Source organism: Lineus longissimus, chromosome 8, assembly GCF_910592395.1.
Source record: "Lineus longissimus chromosome 8, tnLinLong1.2, whole genome shotgun sequence".
NCBI classification, from domain to species: Eukaryota; Metazoa; Nemertea; class Pilidiophora; order Heteronemertea; family Lineidae; genus Lineus; species Lineus longissimus.
Window position 1 is genome coordinate 18,990,320 of NC_088315.1, and position 18,899 is coordinate 19,009,218.

Sequence of the window (18,899 nt, forward strand, 5' to 3'; positions counted from 1 at the left end):
ATGGGCCCATCATTGATCTATGGATGGAACCCATGGTCATATCAACCATGGGCCCATAATTGATCCATGGATGGAACCCATGGTCGTATCAACCATGGGTCCATCATTGATCCATGGATGGAACCCATGGTCATATCAACCATGGGCCCATAATTGATCCATGGATGGAACCCATGGTCATATCAACCATGGGCCCATCATTGATCCATGGATGAAACCCATGGTCATATCAACCATGGGCCCATAATTGATCAATGGATGGAACCCATGGTCATATCAACCATGAGCCCATAATTCATTAATTGATCCATGGATGGAACCCATGGTCATATTAACCATGGGCCCATCATTGATCCATGGATGGAATCCATTACAAATGATTTGACCGACCATCAAAGAAATGGTGAACCGATCTTTTTTTTCAGAATTCTGACATCTGTTACTCAATCGGGTTTGTACTTTGCTGCATACCTTCATTTTTATGGGACACACCGTCATCCGTTTGTAAAACTTGGTTTGGGATGATCATCATGGATCCATCCATAGGCCTCATCAATGATCAATGCATGGACAATTTTGCCCGTGTAGTCACCAAGAAACGACTACAGTGGACCCTCCCTTAGCGGACACCTCTCTATTAGGGATAACCTCTCTATTAAGGACACTAGTTTTGGTCCCAAATAAGTTGTTTCCATTCAATTTGACCTCTCTAATCAGGACACCTCTCTATTAAGGACAGCACTAGTCAGTCCCAAGGGTGTCCTTAATAGAGAGGTTCTACTGTAGTTAAATACCCAAGCCGAACGGATTTAGAGGGTTAACGAATTGAAAGTTTTCTGAAATGTTGATTGGTGTCTGAGCTGGCAAAGTGCGGAAAAACATGTGCAGGTGAACATCCTGGTGAAATGAACACAGGTTAACAAACAAACCATAAGATATGCAATCAATTTTTGTTTGTACAGGTTGTCTCGGAAAAAGACTACAATGAGTTAAAAATGATCTCATCCCGGCTTCTCCAAACCTGAAACACACAATTGATTATTTTACAGAATTAGAGTGAAAACTAGGACACCCTCTCTTTTAAGGACACCCCATCTATCAGGAACACTAGCTTTAGTCCCAATTTTTCCTTGTTTCCATTTAACTTGACCTCTCTAATAAGGACAACTCTCTATTAAGGACTGTAGTGGAATTGTCATCCTCAGCGATGTCTTTGATAGAGAGGTTCTACTGATCTACAAACTCTCTTACAAATTTACAGATTTTCAATTTGACCGATTATAAAAATTCTTTAGATTTTCCCATCAAAATTTTTTTCGAGGGTCCTAAATTAAAATTGCAAACATCTGCGTGTTTTATTCATATCATTTCACAGAAATGAAAAAAATATTCGCCTCCAGAAAATAGAACTTTTTTAGATCTTGCAAGATATTCAGCAAACAAGGTTGGTTCAATTTGTGCTATTCTTAGTGGAGTCGGCGACCGACGGCAGAGCTATTTTCAAGAAGAATGACAAACATTACTTCTTTCCTCAAAAATGTCACCACTTCAAAGGGCCGTCAATGTTTATATCCTGCTTGTTCATGTCAAAATGTATTTCGTTGAAATACCATGCGACTCATCTCAACAATGTGTGACATTTGATTTTGAAAATGACTCATGAAAATACGAATAGAGAAATCCAAATATGGCCAAGGGACTGTGTAAGAAGTCTTAAAGGGACAACTTGGGCATGAGATTGTTTGTTTTTCATACAAAAATGGCTTTCAGTAGGACAATGTTTTCTCCAAAACAGGTTGTAAACATAAACATGCATGAAATTCACAAGTCATATGCAAAATTGCCTCGCAACACTTGCTAAAAATCATTTTTGAGATCAGCACTAGTGTGATACTACGCATAGCGGCGCATGGTGGCAGGCAGGGGCATTATCCACCAGGCCAGGTAAATCCCACATCCAAGTTGTCCCTTTAAGCTGTGGCCAGGGGGAGAGGAAAGGAACCTGTCTTTTTTTGTATTAAGTCGAGAACACCTGAGCCAACTTGGCTCAATATTGGCTCTTCAGACGATTATTGGTCGATTAGGCAGTAGTAGGAGGAAACCTACGCTGGCAAAGAGTCGCTCTCCCTCTCACATGAGTACAGGGGCAGACAGGGAATCAAACCTGGGATCTCAGAGGTGACAGGTGCCAATGTTCCCATTGCATCATTCCAACAGTCTGTACCGATGTCCCCGTGCATTTTGGGGAAAGCAGCGCTTTTGCCACCTCTGCGGCTGGACCTTTAGGGATTTAATAGTCGAGTCACAGACACAAACAGGAGTTCTCTGCTCATCCTAATCAATTATCTCTCACTTTGTGTCATTTTTTCTGCGTCAGCCTCGACAGATTTGCATTCATGACAGGAGAGACGCCAGGAAGTCTATCTTAGCGTCCTCGGAACAAACTTATAACGAGTTTGTTTATGCCAAGCAGACCAGCGGGGACGGGATGACTTCCTGGCTGGTGCTAACAGTGATACACCCTGCAAAATCAGCACCACACTTTCCGAGGGTATTCCTGGAGTTGGCACCACATTTTCCGAGGGTACTCCTGGAGTCGGCACCACATTTTCCGAGGGTACTCCTGGAGTTGGCACCACATTTTCCGAGGGAACTCCTTGGTTTAAATAGGATTCCTTGAAATGTCATCCATTTTCCCGAGGTTGTCTTGCTAACAAGCCTAGTTTACTTAAATCTTGCACCACAAGGTGGTTAGATTCCTTCAGCTGAATGCAAGATGAGGTGTAGGTATGACTTGCAATAACTTCCATAGCAGTGAAAATGCATCAATTTGAGACTTTTTCACCCGTCTACCCTTTGATACCAAATGAGGCACGGGAAATGAAGCTGCATTGTATTGAGCAGGTTATTTTCACAAAACTTTTATCAATCCCTCAATCTCAACAAATATTTTTAATACTACATTGTACTATATGTTGTGTAGGTTAGGGACATCTACGTGTCGCTTTCAAATTTGAAAGTTGAGACACACCAACATCAAAGACTCGCAACCATGTTGCATTTTTGTCGGAAGAGCCAAAGATATCTTGGTTTTTGTTCTATCCTATTCTTGGGACCAACAGCGGAAACTTCGTGTATAAATATAGCAATGCCCCCTTCTGATTTTAGGAGAATTCTGATAAGAATTTGCAACCAGGTTACAAATAGAGCAAGATACCTTTGTCGGAAATTTTCAAAAATGATCGGGTGACTCACATGATCTGAGGGAGATTTTTGAAAGCGCAAATTTACAAATTACGAATGCAACCTAAAAATCTGATTTGTACAATCTGATCTTGACAATTATGTAGCTCATGTAAGAACACACTTCATAGAACATGTAATGACGTCAGTGGCATGGTTCGAGTGCCGGGATCATGATAAGGTGGTTGTGGGATTGACTCTCAGAAGTCGCCTGCTACTTAGTCATTGTGTTGTCTCAACAAAACAATGCCGATATCGAAATACCTGGAAGTATTATCCTGAGATTACTCGGGTAGAAAACTCCAACACTTATTAAAAGGGTATCGTTTCCAAATCTGCTTGTTAAAAAGGATGAAAAAAAAGTTTTAATGGGTAATTGGAAGAAACAACAAAGGATACACTGCCAAAACCACTATTTAGATTTTTTTTAAATATTTTCAAAACTCACCATTTTTTAGTCACCAAAACTAACTAAAGAATCTTTGCGAAACCAGTCCCAACAGAATGTCATCAGGTTTTTTGGCATCCTATATTAAATGGTCCTACGAACTCATATTTTAATTGACAAATGTCTTTGTGAGTAGCTTATCAGTATAAGGGCTATTGAGTCAATAAAGACCAAAGGGCTGCCTGAGGTGGGAAGTGGCAGTTGAGTGCCCTCAATCAAGGCCAGCCTAGCAAAATGATCATTCAATTTGCCTTACCAACACCCCAGAGGAATTTGTCCTAGTTCTGACTCCTTGGTTGAACTGCCAATGCAAAGGAGGCCAAATTCAAGATGGCTGCCAAGGTGGCCATATTGAATGTGGGATCACTGCTGCATTGTCAAATGTTGCTTGAGTCACCAAAGGTGTAGGCATCATGTGACAGTGTGGGAAATTTGAATTTGAAAAACCGGCTTGCAGGCTGAAAGAATCACTGTCAATAGTGGTTTGGCGATGTACAATCTTCAAATTTCAGGAGTGACATACCTCACAAACAGTCACATGCAGTGGATTGGTGAATTTCACAAAATAATACTCCCAAGGTATTTCTCTGCAAAATTAAACGGCCATTTAGTCAAATTTAAAAATTATCTAATGGTTATTTGAGTGCCTGGGTATTAAAACTGCTAAATTAATGAATCTGTTTACACAAATGCATGCAATTAACAATTTTAGGGTAAAACAGATAATTAGAAAACAACATTTTGTCAGACCATCACCATGTTATCATTGTTACGAGCACCAGTCTTCTTGGATTGCAGATAGCATCCATCACCAGTTCTTGCCACTCTCGTCCAATAGACAGACAGAGCCCATAGATAGACAGAGCCTATAGATAGACAGAGCCCAAAGATAGACAGAGTCCATAGATAGACAGAGCCCATAGATAAACAGAGCTCATAGTTAGAGAGAGTCCATAGATAGATAGAGCCCAAAGATAGACAGAGCCCATAGATAGACTGAGTCCATAGATAGACAGAGCCCATAGATAAACAGAGCTCATAGTTAGACAGAGTCCATAGATAGATAGAGCCCATAGAGCGACGGAGCCCATAGATAGACACAAATTTAGACAGAGCCCATAAAAAGACTGAGCCCATTTATAGACCGAGTCCATAGATAGACAGAGCCCATAGATAGACAGAGTCCATAGATAGACATAGCCAATAGAGCGACGGAGCCCATAGATAGACACAAATTTAGACAGAGCCCATAAAAAGACTGAGCCTATTTATAGACCGAGTCCATAGATTGACAGAGCCACAACCCATAGTATTATTGACAGATAACCGACCCTTCCCCAGTCTGACGCAGACGTACCTCAATGACACCCCACATATCCCACCGAAACTGGACAGATCCCTACGAAATGAAAATCAAGACGATACAGTACAGAATGTCTCGAAAAAATGGGATGGACTATGATTCTGCTTTTTTTTAGATGTATTGCAATATTTAGAGGTGGCTTTTTAATTACCAAGACCAGATTTACTCAGAGAGGTGGGAGACCCTCAGAGAGGTGGGAGACCCTCGGAAAAGTGGGAAACCCTCAAGGAGCTTGTCGCTAATTCCCAAGGGTTCTCAGTGCAAAACAAGTTTTCAGTTCTGCTGCAACATTCAAGGAACTTAAAACGAACAAAGTTCATATCAATAATGGCATCGGTGCTACACTCAACTATTTCATATCAATAATGGTATCGGTGCTACACTCAACTATTTCATATCAATAATGGTAACGGTGCTACACTCAACTATTTCATATCAATAATGGTATCGATGCTACACTCAACTATTTCATATCAATAATGGTATCGGTGCTACACTCAACTATTTCATATCAATGATGGTATCGGTGCTACACTCAACTATTTCATATCAATAATGGTATCGGTGCTACACTCAACTATTTCATATCAATAATGGTATCGGTGCTACACTCAACTATTTCATATCAATAATGGTATCGGTGCTACACTCAACTATTTCATATCAATAATGGTATCGGTGCTACACTCAACTATTTCTTATCAATAATGTTATCGGTGCTACACTCAACTATTTCATATCAATAATGGTATCGGTGCTACACTCAACTATTTCATATCAATAATGGTATCGGTGCTACACTCAACTATTTCATATCAATAATGGTATTGGTGCTACACTCAACTATTTCATATCAATAATGGTATCGGTGCTACACTCAACTATTTCATATCAATAATGGTATCGGTGCTACACTCAACTATTTCATATCAATAATGGTATCGGTGCTACACTCAACTATTTCATATCAATAATGGTATCGGTGCTACACTCAACTATTTCAAATCAATAATGGTATCGGTGCTACACTCAACTGAGTCAATCAGTAAAAGACAACGTTAGGTGCGATTGTGTTTTCCAAAAGAAAATATGGGGGGATGGATTATAGCAAGGATGTCAAGGGGTGTTCAAACACAGGGAGGGCGCCAGAAACAAGTACAAATCTTTTAAAAAGGTTTAAAATTTTTAGTAATTTTTTTCAAAATATGTCAATTTTCACAATCATTTTACTGCCATTCTTCACAGCAGAAATGTTTGAAAATTGTAGGCCGCATGAAAGGACTTAAATGTGACCTCTTAACTCGACCATAACGTTGCGGCTGAATTTCACCCCTGCTCAAAAATAACATGACCACTAGCGCCATCCCAGTAACCAATCATTACGGATCAGAAACGCTGATATCCTTACTGTGCGGGGGGCGTGCCGGGTTTGATTCGTCGGAAGGGGATACGATAAGGACCTCGACTCCACGAGGGGATATAGCTCGGTACGTTTGGCATGTTGTTGAAGAACTGAGGGGAGAGAAAGCGTGGTAAAGTTACGAGCAAAGCAAGGCGAAGCAGTGAGCATGATCTTGAGTAATAATTGGACAAAATTAAAGGACTTGGAGCATAATCAAAGGCATCTTTGGGAAAATTAAAGGACTTAGAGCATAATTGAAAATAATCATGGGACAAAATTTCAGGGCTTGGAGCACACACGACATAAAGTGCATTTATTTGTGAAAATATTGAGTTGCTGACATGAGCATACGGACAGTGCTGCCACCTATCATGAGAATCATGCATTAAAAATGTACTTTTATCCACTTAATACTCTAATAATTCTGAAACACCTTTGTAACAATGTTTCATTTTTTCAGAATGGACTGTAGTGTACAAGTAATGGGCTCCTTTGATCAGACAACTATAACCTCTTGAGTTGGTATAAAATCAAAACATATCGAGTTTGTGACGTCACAGGATAGAAATTGACACCTCACTGTCGGTACTGGTTGTCTTGCCAAACACGGCCCGGGTAGAGCTACTATTTTGCCCAAAACCTCATTTGCCGCCAACTCGACTCTGGCCCAGATTTTAGCTGCACCCTTGAAGTGTTATGTGAGACAACCATTACCTGTTTGGCATCAATTCCTTAAACCAACAAGCCATTTTAAGCGCACAGGAATCTTTAAGACTAGGTGATCACATTTACAGCTCAATTCAAAATTTCTCAACACTTCAAATTTCTTTCTTGCACGAGCGGACAATTTTAGCATCATGTCGCTATCATTGAGCATCATGTCGCTTTCGCCGTCGGCATTCAATTTCATACTGACAACAACTCTCGTCAAATGATGATGTCGGTTGCGTAATTACTAACAAACAGGAAAGTGATCGTCAAGATGACATTGGGCAAAAACCTCGGGCGAGCGTTGCAGTATGCTAACAATAGCGTAATATCACACAATTAGAGAGAATCTACATCTTGAATCTTAGAAGCTGTTTTTTGGTACCGTTAACCCCCAATTTTTTTTTTTTTTTTTTTTTTTGCGGATTTCACGTATAACTTGATTTGCGCAAATGTTTATCAGGAAAATTTTGTTTCTGTGAACAACAGAAGAAATCAAAACAAAAAATGCCCAAATGAAAATTATGAAAACAGAAATTGCGAAAATAAAATTTTAGAAATTTTGCAAATCGAAGAAGAAAAAAAAATGTTTTTCAGAAATTTTTGCAAATCGGGAAAGTAAAGAGCAACAACAAATATGGTGGTTAACAGTGATTAATTCGACTTTGATTTCAAAGAAAAACATTTTGAGGTGGCCTAAATTAAGGTGACTTTATAGCCCTGGACTTTTTTCACTCAATTTAACTCACTGCCTTGCCGAACTACATGTGTAGCAGGGTTTCCACCAGGATTAAATTTGAGGGGGGCAAAAAAAAAAAATTTTTCTGAAAATTTTTTTTTTTCTAAACTTTTATTTTTCTTAGAAAGGGTATATGACCCCTCCTGAGACGTTTTTTGGCCCTAAAACCGCTACAATAGGCTCCCAAATGCTCTTATTATTTACTTATCAAATCATGAAAATTACTCATTTGACAGTAAAACAAACTTTAGTGCTCAAAATTAAGGGGGGATATCCCCCCTTGAAATATTTTAGGGGGGGATGAATCCCCCCCATCCCCCCTCTGGCGGAAACCCTGTGTAGAGGAAACCCTTAACCAGGGAATATTTACAACGTATATTGACTGTGAATTGACCTTCACCGGTGAGAACAGACCCTGCCTTGTTGGTGGGTAAACAAGATACTTTACAGAAAGCCACCACCAGGTGAAGGGGCAAGGGATTTGACTTTGAGGACCAAACCAACAAAAAAAGATAAGCTACTAAAAACTTACAAAATTAAATGCAAAAATTAACTGACTACAAATTAATTCCTATGCTTAGTTGCATTTTCAATCAAGCAGATAGAAGCAAAACCGTGTCATTATTAAAATTTTCATTTTTGCAAAATTTTCTGATTTAAAAAAAAGTGACTCCTACCTCTCCTTGTCTCTGTTCCGAGACCGGCTTCCCGTCCCGATCGCTGAAACTGCCCGTACTATCCCGCCTCTGCTCCCCGGGCCACCGAGGAGTCTCAACCTCGTCCCAGGACCCCTGTCCCTGCTCAGCGCGCGCGTTATTCCACAGTCTAGTCCGTTCCTCGTCCCCTGCGTTACCCAAATCAGCATCGTTGAAAAAACAACTCGATTTACTCCGCACTGATTGGCTATCGTCAATTATCAAAGAATCCGTAGCACGCGTTTTTAAAACGCGTGTCGCTCCGTTGACGTGTTTTAACTTGCCACTCGCTTTATTCAAATTAAGGTCGAGGTTACGTCTCTGCTCATTCATCACGTTTTCAAAGCGGACCTGACCTTTGCTGGTAACGACGATACGCTCCATTGGCTCGATCTGATGCGTTAACGAATTCCCGTTCGAATAATTGTCCAGGGTGCGTCGCACCGGCCCAGGTGGGGGTAAACTCCCCGCCGCGTTCCAAACACCCGAATTCTGAGAAAGCGACCCCCTCGACTCATCATACTGTTCAGAGGCGTGACTTTTATGCGTCTGTCTGTCCGAATATCTGCTAGCACTGCTGTTCGTTGACACCTGGTCACTTTGTCCGTCCTCAACAACCTGGCCAGAATCTGTCTTTTTATCATTTGTCCGTCCGTTACGATGTACGTCGTCTGAATTTTCCTGAGCTGAATTTGCCTGCAAAAGATATAGATATTACAGTAGGACATCTCTAGTAAGGACACCCTCAGGACTTACAATTGCTGTACTCAATAGAGAGGTGTCCTGATTAGAGAGGTCAAATTGAATGGAAACAAGCAATTTGGGACCAAAAGTAGTGTCTTTAACAGAGAGGGTGTCCTTAATAGAGAGGTTGTCCTTGATAGAGAGGTGTCCGCTTAGGGAGGTTCCACTGTTGTTCCAGGATGTTGTTTTTTACATACCTCACTTGAGCCCTCTAGTTCCGCAGCAATACAGTTAACCTCCTCGTCAATCTCTCGCACGTTGTCAACAATGTACTGCCTGCAAAATAAACGAGAAAGAATTCGGAAAAAAATACTTTCAAATGCAAGATTATATTCTGAGGCGAAGTTACAACTCTAGTTTCACTGATATAAGACAAAGGAATGTCAAAATGGTATCATCATACACCAAAATTCATGACCAGGGTGCTTTAAGAAATCTACAGAATGTTTTTTGCAGAAAATTTCAGAACTACTTCAGGGATATGACTAATGATGTAACCGGTGGACAAACAGGGGATTAGTAGCTATTGGGTTAAATCAGGGCATATTTAGAATCTTTAGATTTTTGAATTTTTTTAAATGGTCAAATTGTGAACCTAAAATGGTGCAAAATGTCATCCAAGTTTGAGCATTCAACAAACTGAGTGTGAACTGAACATAACGGCCCAAAACATGAAGGAGATTTGTTGGTGACGTGCCGAGCACGTCATGCTTCATGTCCTCTCATGTGCGTATGACGTGCATGATACGTCATATAAAAATAAAGTATCAATTTCCTTAGAAAAAAGGTCTCCAATCATGGAAATCAACAGTGCATTGCAGGGCCCAGTTGCTCAGACCGTTTTAGAGGTATAACCTAGTTTAAGCTCAATTAAGCGTTATTTTCTACAGAAAATTTCATTTACAATAGTAGCGTTAAGATTTAACGCCCACAATATCGCTAACGCTGACTGGGCAGCCGGGTCCTGGATTCCCCACAACGCAAAACCAAAATTTCAGTGAAGTTGAATCCACACTTTCCTACCCTTGGCAGACATCATCTGTGCGTTGTAAGGAGAAAGTGATGGGTCCTAACTAACCTGAAAACGTCAAATTTGTGATGGTGAAATTGTCATTCATGCTTGCACACTAAGTGAGATTGATATCGTGGCGTTGTGAATTTAGATGTAGCCTTGAGTAAACAGTGTTCTCCAACTCATTGGAAATTTCACAGTTTGACTTCGTGGGGCAGCATACCTTCTTTTATTTTGAGAAGAAGTCAGCTCCAACAAGCCTCAAACATGATTTTAGTGCACTCTAGATGCATTTCAAATGCTTTCTAGGGGCTAAAAAGCATTAAAGGGAAGGACCGGTGGTTTTTTACCATGCAATTATTGCTTGTATTTGATGCTTTGTACAGTAAACAACTCTCTCAAACACTTCGCCCCTTGTTTATCAAATTATTTTAACCCAAATAACGGGACTTTAGACACTGCAAAACTGGCTGAAAACATCGTCTGCTAAGAGTGAGACTGCAGCGCCACCATCGGACAAGTGACGTCACGGCATGTATCCATTGTATCCAGAGCGTCCATTTTATGTTAACAAAGCAGTGATATTGATATCTGGGTCGCGACAATTTTGCTATTGTGTGCCGATATTCTATTCAAAATCGTGAATGCAGGAGTTTAGTGAGAGGCCGAAGAGGCAGAGGAGAGATGGGGGAACTCGCTGTGCCGCTTGGGGCTGCGATAAATCGAAATTAAAGGATGGTGTTGGAGTGTTCGAGTTTCCTGCCCGTGAGAAGTCGCCGGAAAGATTCGATTTTTGGTGCAAAGCAGTTCGGAGGACTCGCCAGGATTTCAAGTTCGTCAAAGGCACATCACGGCTTTGTGGCGACCATTTCGATCGGGACCAAATCGATAACTGGATGCAAATCAGGATTATGTTGGAGGATAAGGGTCTAGAGGCGGCTCGAAAAATCTCGTGGAGGTTAGTGCCCAAGGCCAAGCCAAATCCGGACCTCTTCCCCAAAAGGCCAACCCATGGCACCCCTAGTCCTAACGTTAGGCCTTCTGTTTCTTCCTCTTCCTTCGCCGGTGGTTCAACCCCAAGACGACCCCCAACTTCTAGACCTTGGGCAACCAAAAAAGACAGGAGAAAGGTACGTGCATCATCATACATTATTCTATATTTCATTGTATTTATTTCATGATTTAGTCTAGTTCGCCAACTTTAACTTACTTTAACTTAGCATAGCTCTAGCAATAGCATAGCCTAGCTAGGCCTAGGCCCTAGCCTACTACTTGTACTTAGACTAAAGTCATTGTCAGACAAGTAAACACACGTCATGTGAGTGTGTGGAATGGGAGGAGGGGGGGGGGGGGGGGGATATTTGCATTATCCCCAACCATTGAGTGTGAAATGTATTAGAATTTATGTATGGGAAAAATATAGGCAACTAACCCTAACCCTTACCCATATTGGGGGGATAATGCAGTTGAGTTAAGCCAATAAATTTATTATTTATGACCTTACCCCTGATAAAAATATTGTTCCATTTCAGAGGGTCAAAGAAGCCATGGAAGTATTACTTCCAAGTTCTGGAATTACTGAGTCAGCTGATTCCACTACAGCACCATCATCACCAGTACCAGGGCCATCATCATGTGAGGCAGACTCAGAGGCGATGGAGATAGAATGCAATGATACAAACATGACAAAGTTGGTAAGAAACATGGCCATCCCACTCATTTCTTTTTTTCCCGAGAGTTGTCTCAATCAAATACTGCCATCATCACACATTGACATCACTTTCAGGAAAAGAATGATATCAAGTAATTGCAGTCTGACATTTGTCTGATTGGTGTCAATAACAGCTATACTTGAATTTGTGGAGCATTGTTGTCATGTCATGTTCAGTGCAGTACACATCATGTAGGCCAGCACATGGTATATTTTGTGTCTGAAATGATATTCCTCATTCTAATCTCAAATTTTTGTATTTCAGCCAGAGCTTGTGGATCAATACGTGCAGACTAAGAGAACGTCTTATCGTTCCTTTCACGTACAAGTTATGCCAAACACTTTTTCACAAGGTAATTTTAAGATTTCTTTGCAATATATGAAACATGCACAATGGATGAAAAAAATCTTGCCCCTCCAAAACCACAGCTGAGCTGTAAGTGTAAAGTCTTTGTAAATTTCATGAATTCACAAGTGGTTAATATACATGTATTTGCCAATCACAATGTCAATTATCTGGGTTTTTTTGTTATAATCAATTCCTGTGGAGGTTGTTGTCATAACTGAAGCAGTTAAGTGCCAATCCGCTGTGCACAGTGAACTGAGTTAATCTTGGGATTTAGTACTAGCAAAGCAACTGTCTTGGACAACATGGACATGAGGATGTATGGACATGAGGATGTATTCTGGTATAGATGGTGCAATTCTTCAATTATGGCATTATGCATGTAGGCTTAATATAATGTTGCCCCTGTGTTTTCAGGAACTCAAACTGATACATGTAAATGTATGTGCAATTGTCCCCAGGGCTGTGACTTGCCAGATCCACCACTGGAGCCAGATGTTTGTAGTGGTACTGCCATGCCTGTTGAAACTGATGACGACTCGGTCATCGAGACAGAGGATGAAATGCATGATTCTGTTGATCCAGATTATGAACCAAATTCAGCTGATGAATCTGATGATTGTGATGAAAGGGAATTCGAAGATTGGCAGAATGAAGTAAAGTAAGTGCTGCTGACTAATTCCTTTGAAAGTTAAGAATAATAACAAAGATTTCATGTTGAACTAAAGCAAATGGGTTTTCTCAGATTCTACTACTGAACAGCTACATGTATTTTGTTTTGGCAGGAATACCAGATTGAGGACGATTTTGTTTCAGATGTGCTAGTATCAAATTGTCAGTTGTCTGTTTGTCCTTCATGTGTTGTAATTTTCATTTCCAGCAAAGACCCAGTCTCGGAGGAAAAGTATTTCGTTTTTCATTCTTGTCTGATGACTTTGTTTGCATCATGTCCAGTGTGTTCATCAGAATCATCGGGGCATATCAAAAGGATTGGAACTTTCATATCGATTGAGCAGCACTGCAGTAACAGTCAATGTGGATTTTCACGGTACGGTATAGTTTTCATTTGAGTCAAATAAGCCTATTTTTATGTCTCTTCATATGGACTGATAATTATCATTTCCTCATTACTGGTACATAAGCATTGTGGATTAAAATATTATTCGAGGAGTGATATTCCATTGTATATGCATTGTAAGGTCATTTCTTCTTCCAGGGTTTGGCACAGCCAACCGATGTGTGGCAAGGTACCAGCAGGGAACATCCTCTTGTCAGGTTCCATACTGTTTTCGGGCAGCATACCAGCCAAAATTCTTCGTTTTCTAAAGTTGTTTGGTTGCCAGGCCTTCTCCAGGACAACGTACTTTAATCACCAGCGCATGTACCTTAGCCCAGCCGTGACAGAAGTATGGAGCAAAGAACAACATGCACTACTAGTTGACGTTAAGGAGAGTGATGCCCCTCTTGTCGTTGGTGGTGATGGCAGGTCGGATACACCTGGCCATTCAGCCAAGTATGGATCGTATTCCCTCATGGACCTTGACAATAAAAAGATCATAGCCATGGAGCTTGTCCAAGTAAGTTTTTTTCACCTCTATACCAAGTTATTATTGATATTGAAAAGTTTTTCTGTGGTTTTCCTCACAAACAATGAGAAACAAGGCATTAGGGCTGTTTGTAAATACTTTTGAGCCAGTGGTCTCAAGTAAATTAAAACCTTGCCTAAATAAGTAGAACTCACAGAAGTCGAATTTTGCCAAAGTCAAAGAAAAATCATAGGTCCAAAACATGGCACATGAAAGTTGTATTTACCGGTACCATGACATTTCCATTCCAGAGTACAGAGGTCAAATCTTCAGTTCATATGGAGAAAGAAGGGCTGATCCGCTGTGTACGCATCCTTGATGAAAATGATGTATCGATTAACAAGATAATCACTGACAGACATTGTCAAATACAGAAATGGCTCAGAGAAAACCTTGGGGGAACTTCACATTTCTTTGATGCATGGCATCTTGCCAAAAGTAAGTACATGAAGCCTACATGTTTTCATACGGATGTAAAAAAATTAAATCACTAAATATTGATTTCAGGCCACTCTACAATAATCTTTCACCTCCTGCACGGAGTGCTTAATGAAATTCCATCTCAGCTTGTAGGCCTATTGTATATGTAGACATTGTCAAATATTGTTTACCAGTACATGTAATGTGCATATACTGCTAGTGCTAGCCCTCGATTGTGTGAATCCATGACTTGGTACTTGGGTGTCATATGAATGTCTTATTTCCTTCTTGAGTTCAGCAAAAGACATGCAGAATTGTTCATTCAATCAATGGTTAATTGGGATTACTTTTTTCCAGATGTGAAGAAGAAGGTTCTGAAAATTGCGAAGCTGAAAGGGTGCGAAATAGCTGCGGAGTGGTGTAAGGCCATCACCAACCACCTCTATTATGTGGCATCGAACACCCCTGAGGGTCAATCTGATCTGATAATTGCCAAATGGAAGTCATTGGATAATCACCTTCACAACATCCACAAAGGTCATGGCAACCTGTTCCCCAAGTGTGGCCACGGTAGACTTCGAAAGCGACGACGCAACAGCAAAAAGTGGCTTACTGCAGGTATTGTATTTTAATGAATATTTTCCTGGGGGGGGGGGGGGGGGGGGTTCCATGTTATGGTAAGAGCAAACTTGTGAATTGTTCATGCTGTATGGGTAAGTTTTGTTTTCATTTTCAGGAACAAGGGTGTCCAATGAATTGACCAAAATCATCACTGCCCCAAGATTAGTCAAAGATATTGGAAAGATATCCTGTAGTCAACAAACATCCGGAATTGAGGCGTTTCACAGTGTGGTGAACCATTTCGCACCAAAACAGATCCATTTCTTCCCTGATGGCATGGAAAGCAGGTAGGACAGTTTTTGAATCATTTAAATAATCAGTGCAGTGATGCTGAACAGTTGGGCAGTGCATGGGGGTGCAATAATGAAAACTGATATCCCCTAGCTACTGAATTCAATCTTCATGTACATGTTTACCAGTACGTACTTAACTTTAAACTTATTTTGTTGACATGAATGGCACTATAACTATTATTGGCTTTAAGATGCCTATGGTTCACGAGTGGTCAATATGTTTGTTCCAGTGTACTTTCAATGCCACATACTGTAAATGCTCAAGTAAGCCAGCCAGCCACTGCCCAGTCACTGGCTTACTTCAGCTGTTACAGGCCTACGCTGTCACAGGCCTACGATGCATTTTCATTTTTTTTCTGTTTGATTTCAGACTATGTATTGCTGCCTTACATTATAATGAAAATGGCAAGAAGGAGCAGGCAGTCAACAAAGATGGGAAGGAGAGGTGGGACGTCTTCTTTCCAAAAGTGAAGAAGGGGGGTCATTCTGTTCGACCAGTGAGGAAAGAGAGCACATATGGTAAGTTCATGTACTTAACTCTGATCAGACCCATTACCACTCAAACAGTCCCAGCACTGCTATTAAACATAATTCTCCACAATAAAATACTGTGCTGTCATCTACAAGTGTCATGAATGTACAGAGTGTCAATGACTCTCACCAGAGTTTCAAGTAGGTACCCAAAGGAAGGGTCATTATAGACAGGAGCTGATACACCCCTTACCCCTCTTGCAATGATTGCTTACTTTTCCACATTATGAATTATTTCTTGCATGATTTTTCAAAGGAGCGAACATATTAGACTTCAGATTGAAAAAGAATTACTTTTGTTTCAGTATTATGAAAACTTTAATATTATTATTATTTAAACATATTTCTTTACATAAATTACAATGTCTATTTTTAGGCTATGCAAAGAGACTGATGGATGAAGCTCATCATAGATGTAAGAACAGCATGAAGATTACAAACAAACGAAAACATGACTTTCTGAGTAGCAAATATGTACATCCTGATAAACGTGAAGCAGTAGAAGGCTACTTGGCGAGGTACAAGCGTTTCAAGAAATTATAAAGACCAGTCTGTTTGAACATTGAACAGTGTCACTGACTATTATTCCGCCTTTTTCTCTTAGTGCCTTTGTTCTTGAGTGGTGGATACTTAAAGCCCACAATTTCGCCTTCTGGAGGAAAAGTCTTACGGATTAAATGAACAGCACAGGCTGGTAATGGCACACGATTCCCTTCTCCAAGATATCTCCAACACCATCGGATTAGTTGCCGATATGCAACATATCTGTATTTCCTGAAATGAAGAAATGGATTCTGTCATAGATGGCATAATTCAGGCCTGCGTGTACTGGTCAGAGCTGGTAAGGCTTGAATTCTAATGGAGCAGAAAATATGCTTGACCATTAGATAAAAATTATCTTTGTGGTTTAAAAAGGTTTACTGGTACAATGATACACAACAAATTTGATGCCATATTGTTCTTCTTTTGTAAAAGTGTACACACTAATACAGTGAATAATTATAATTTAATAAAAAAATAAAAATAGAAGAAGTCTTCTTACAAGTTTATTGCTCCTGGCACTTCCTTCTTATGAAAGAGCCTGTATGCAAGCTGCAGGGACCAGACATCGAGGCAATTGCTGTGGAAAGCAGGATGGTCCGTTATGCATGCGATCTCTGGCTTGAAGTCACAGTTGTACTCCTCGAGTACTCCATCAATTGGGGCCTTCTCCCGGCAGCAGGCATTCTCCTCTGGTATCAGTGAGTTAACACATTTCTTGTCACATTCGCACCTAAAAAATAATGAACATAATTATAATGTGTGTGGAGTGATGATTAGATTTTTTGAGGAAATAACATTTGATAGAAACAACCACAACCAACCAACTCGCTATGCAACTTAATATGCAACTTAATATGCCACAGACTATATATCGCCAGAGACTGTAAATACAACGACCTTTTATAAGGGTTTCTCGATTCTAGCGGGAGGAATTCACGAACGAACCACTACCAGTGGTCTATCATTATTCACATCCTGAGGTATTAAACATTGTTACTTAAACAGGACTAAGACATAGGCCCTATATAGTAGCTACAGTCAATATTGACTTCCCAACACTGACTGGAGATGAGTGCATTCACCTGTCATGCATGTAGTAGTTGTGTATATTTTTAGTGCGTCCATGTATGTAATGTAGGCTAGTGGATTTGTACATTGGGTGAACTGGTATCTTTGAACATGTTTAATTATGGCCAAATTCGACAATGATTCAACGAAAGATTTGAGAAACGATGACTGGCAACCCAGGACATTGAAAGGAAAAACTAATTACCATTTCGTTGTGGTCATTCGTTCCCTCCACTTGGCCATATTTGCGTCTTCCTCCGCGGATTCTGAAGACGAATTTGAAGAAAATTCAGAACTGCCATCTTCATCGCCGTGCGGCTCGAATTGGTATCCTTTCACCGCCCCACCGGCACCAATCTGTTCTTCGAACTCTTCCTCGTCAAGATCAATAGATTCGGAGTCCCTACTCTCATCGCTATCGTTGAAATTATCGCTTATATCGGACAGACTTGAAGAATCATCACTCGAAGCCATCATTTTGCGTGGATCTGAACAGCTGATCGTAAATTGTATACATGCCGTGACGTCACGTACGTGTGGTGGCGCTGATGTCAAGTTTTTAGCAGACGACGAATTAAACCAAATTCAAGCCAAACAAATCGTAGAATTGTGATCAAATTAACAGTGCATTTCGATTAAAATGAATTGAAATTGATTTTTAAGACCCCAAAGCATATTTATTCATGAAGTTGTGGGTGAGGATTTGTCCTTCCCTTTAAGGTTAGTTTTAATAAGCTTTTTTACCACAAATCTTGAGCTATAGACAAAATCATTACTAGATTTTGACTTGTTGCCAGAATATTTCGACTTTAAGGCCCTGTTTGAAATTTGACTTGGTTAGATCAAAATTTGACTTGGTAAGATCAAAATTTGACTTGGTCAGATCAAAATTTGACTTGGTCAGATCAAAATTTGACTTGGTCAGATCAAAATTTGACTTGGTTAGATCAAAATTTGACTTGGTAAGATCAAAATTTGACTTGGTTAGATCAAAATTTGACTTGGTTAGATCAAAATTTGACTTGGTAAGATCAAAATTTGACTTGGTCAGATCAAAATTTGACTTGGTTAGATCAAAATTTGACTTGGTCAGATCAAAATTTGACTTGGTTAGATCAAAATTTGACTTGGTTAGATCAAAATTTGACTTGCTTTGATCAAAATTTGACTTGCTTTGATCAAAATTTGACTTGGTTAGATCAAAATTTGACTTGGTTAGATCAAAATTTGACTTGGTGGGATCAGACTTGACCTGGTCAGATCAAAATTTGACTTGGTTAGATCAAAATTTGACTTGGTCAGATCAAAATTTGACTTGGTTAGATCAAAATTTGACTTGGTCAGATCAAAATTTGACTTGGTTAGATCAAAATTTGACTTGGTGGGATCAGACTTTGACTTGCTTAGATCAAAATTTGACTTGGTG

At 40.1% G+C, this 18,899-nt stretch overlaps 3 protein-coding genes across 6 annotated transcripts in view; 1 reads left to right on the forward strand and 2 right to left on the reverse strand.

Moving 5' to 3' along the window:
- Nucleotides 1–18,899, reverse strand: part of LOC135492085 (cytosolic carboxypeptidase 2-like) — a 75,534-nt gene that overhangs the window by 2,946 nt on the left and 53,689 nt on the right. For all 4 annotated transcript variants that reach the window (XM_064778249.1, XM_064778248.1, XM_064778247.1 and 1 more), the window contains 2 exons: nt 9,540–9,618; nt 8,581–9,294 (listed from right to left, as the gene is read on the reverse strand). In XM_064778249.1, coding sequence (XP_064634319.1) covers nt 8,581–9,294; nt 9,540–9,618 — 793 coding nt within the window. The remainder of the gene's footprint in view (nt 1–8,580; nt 9,295–9,539; nt 9,619–18,899) is intronic.
- Nucleotides 10,900–16,405, forward strand: LOC135492343 (uncharacterized). Its single transcript, XM_064778754.1, has 11 exons — nt 10,900–11,484; nt 11,887–12,048; nt 12,331–12,418; nt 12,829–13,072; nt 13,292–13,459; nt 13,628–13,988; nt 14,249–14,435; nt 14,775–15,035; nt 15,154–15,325; nt 15,702–15,850; nt 16,239–16,405. Exons 1-11 carry the CDS (start codon nt 10,999–11,001, stop codon nt 16,403–16,405), a joined length of 2,445 nt encoding a protein of 814 aa, XP_064634824.1. The 5' UTR covers nt 10,900–10,998.
- Nucleotides 16,435–18,162, reverse strand: LOC135492344 (uncharacterized). The gene is made up of 3 exons (XM_064778755.1): nt 17,679–18,162; nt 16,905–17,135; nt 16,435–16,636 (listed from the first exon to the last, which is right to left on the reverse strand). The coding sequence occupies exons 1-3, from the start codon at nt 17,948–17,950 to the stop codon at nt 16,435–16,437; spliced, it is 705 nt and encodes a 234-aa protein (XP_064634825.1). The 5' UTR covers nt 17,951–18,162.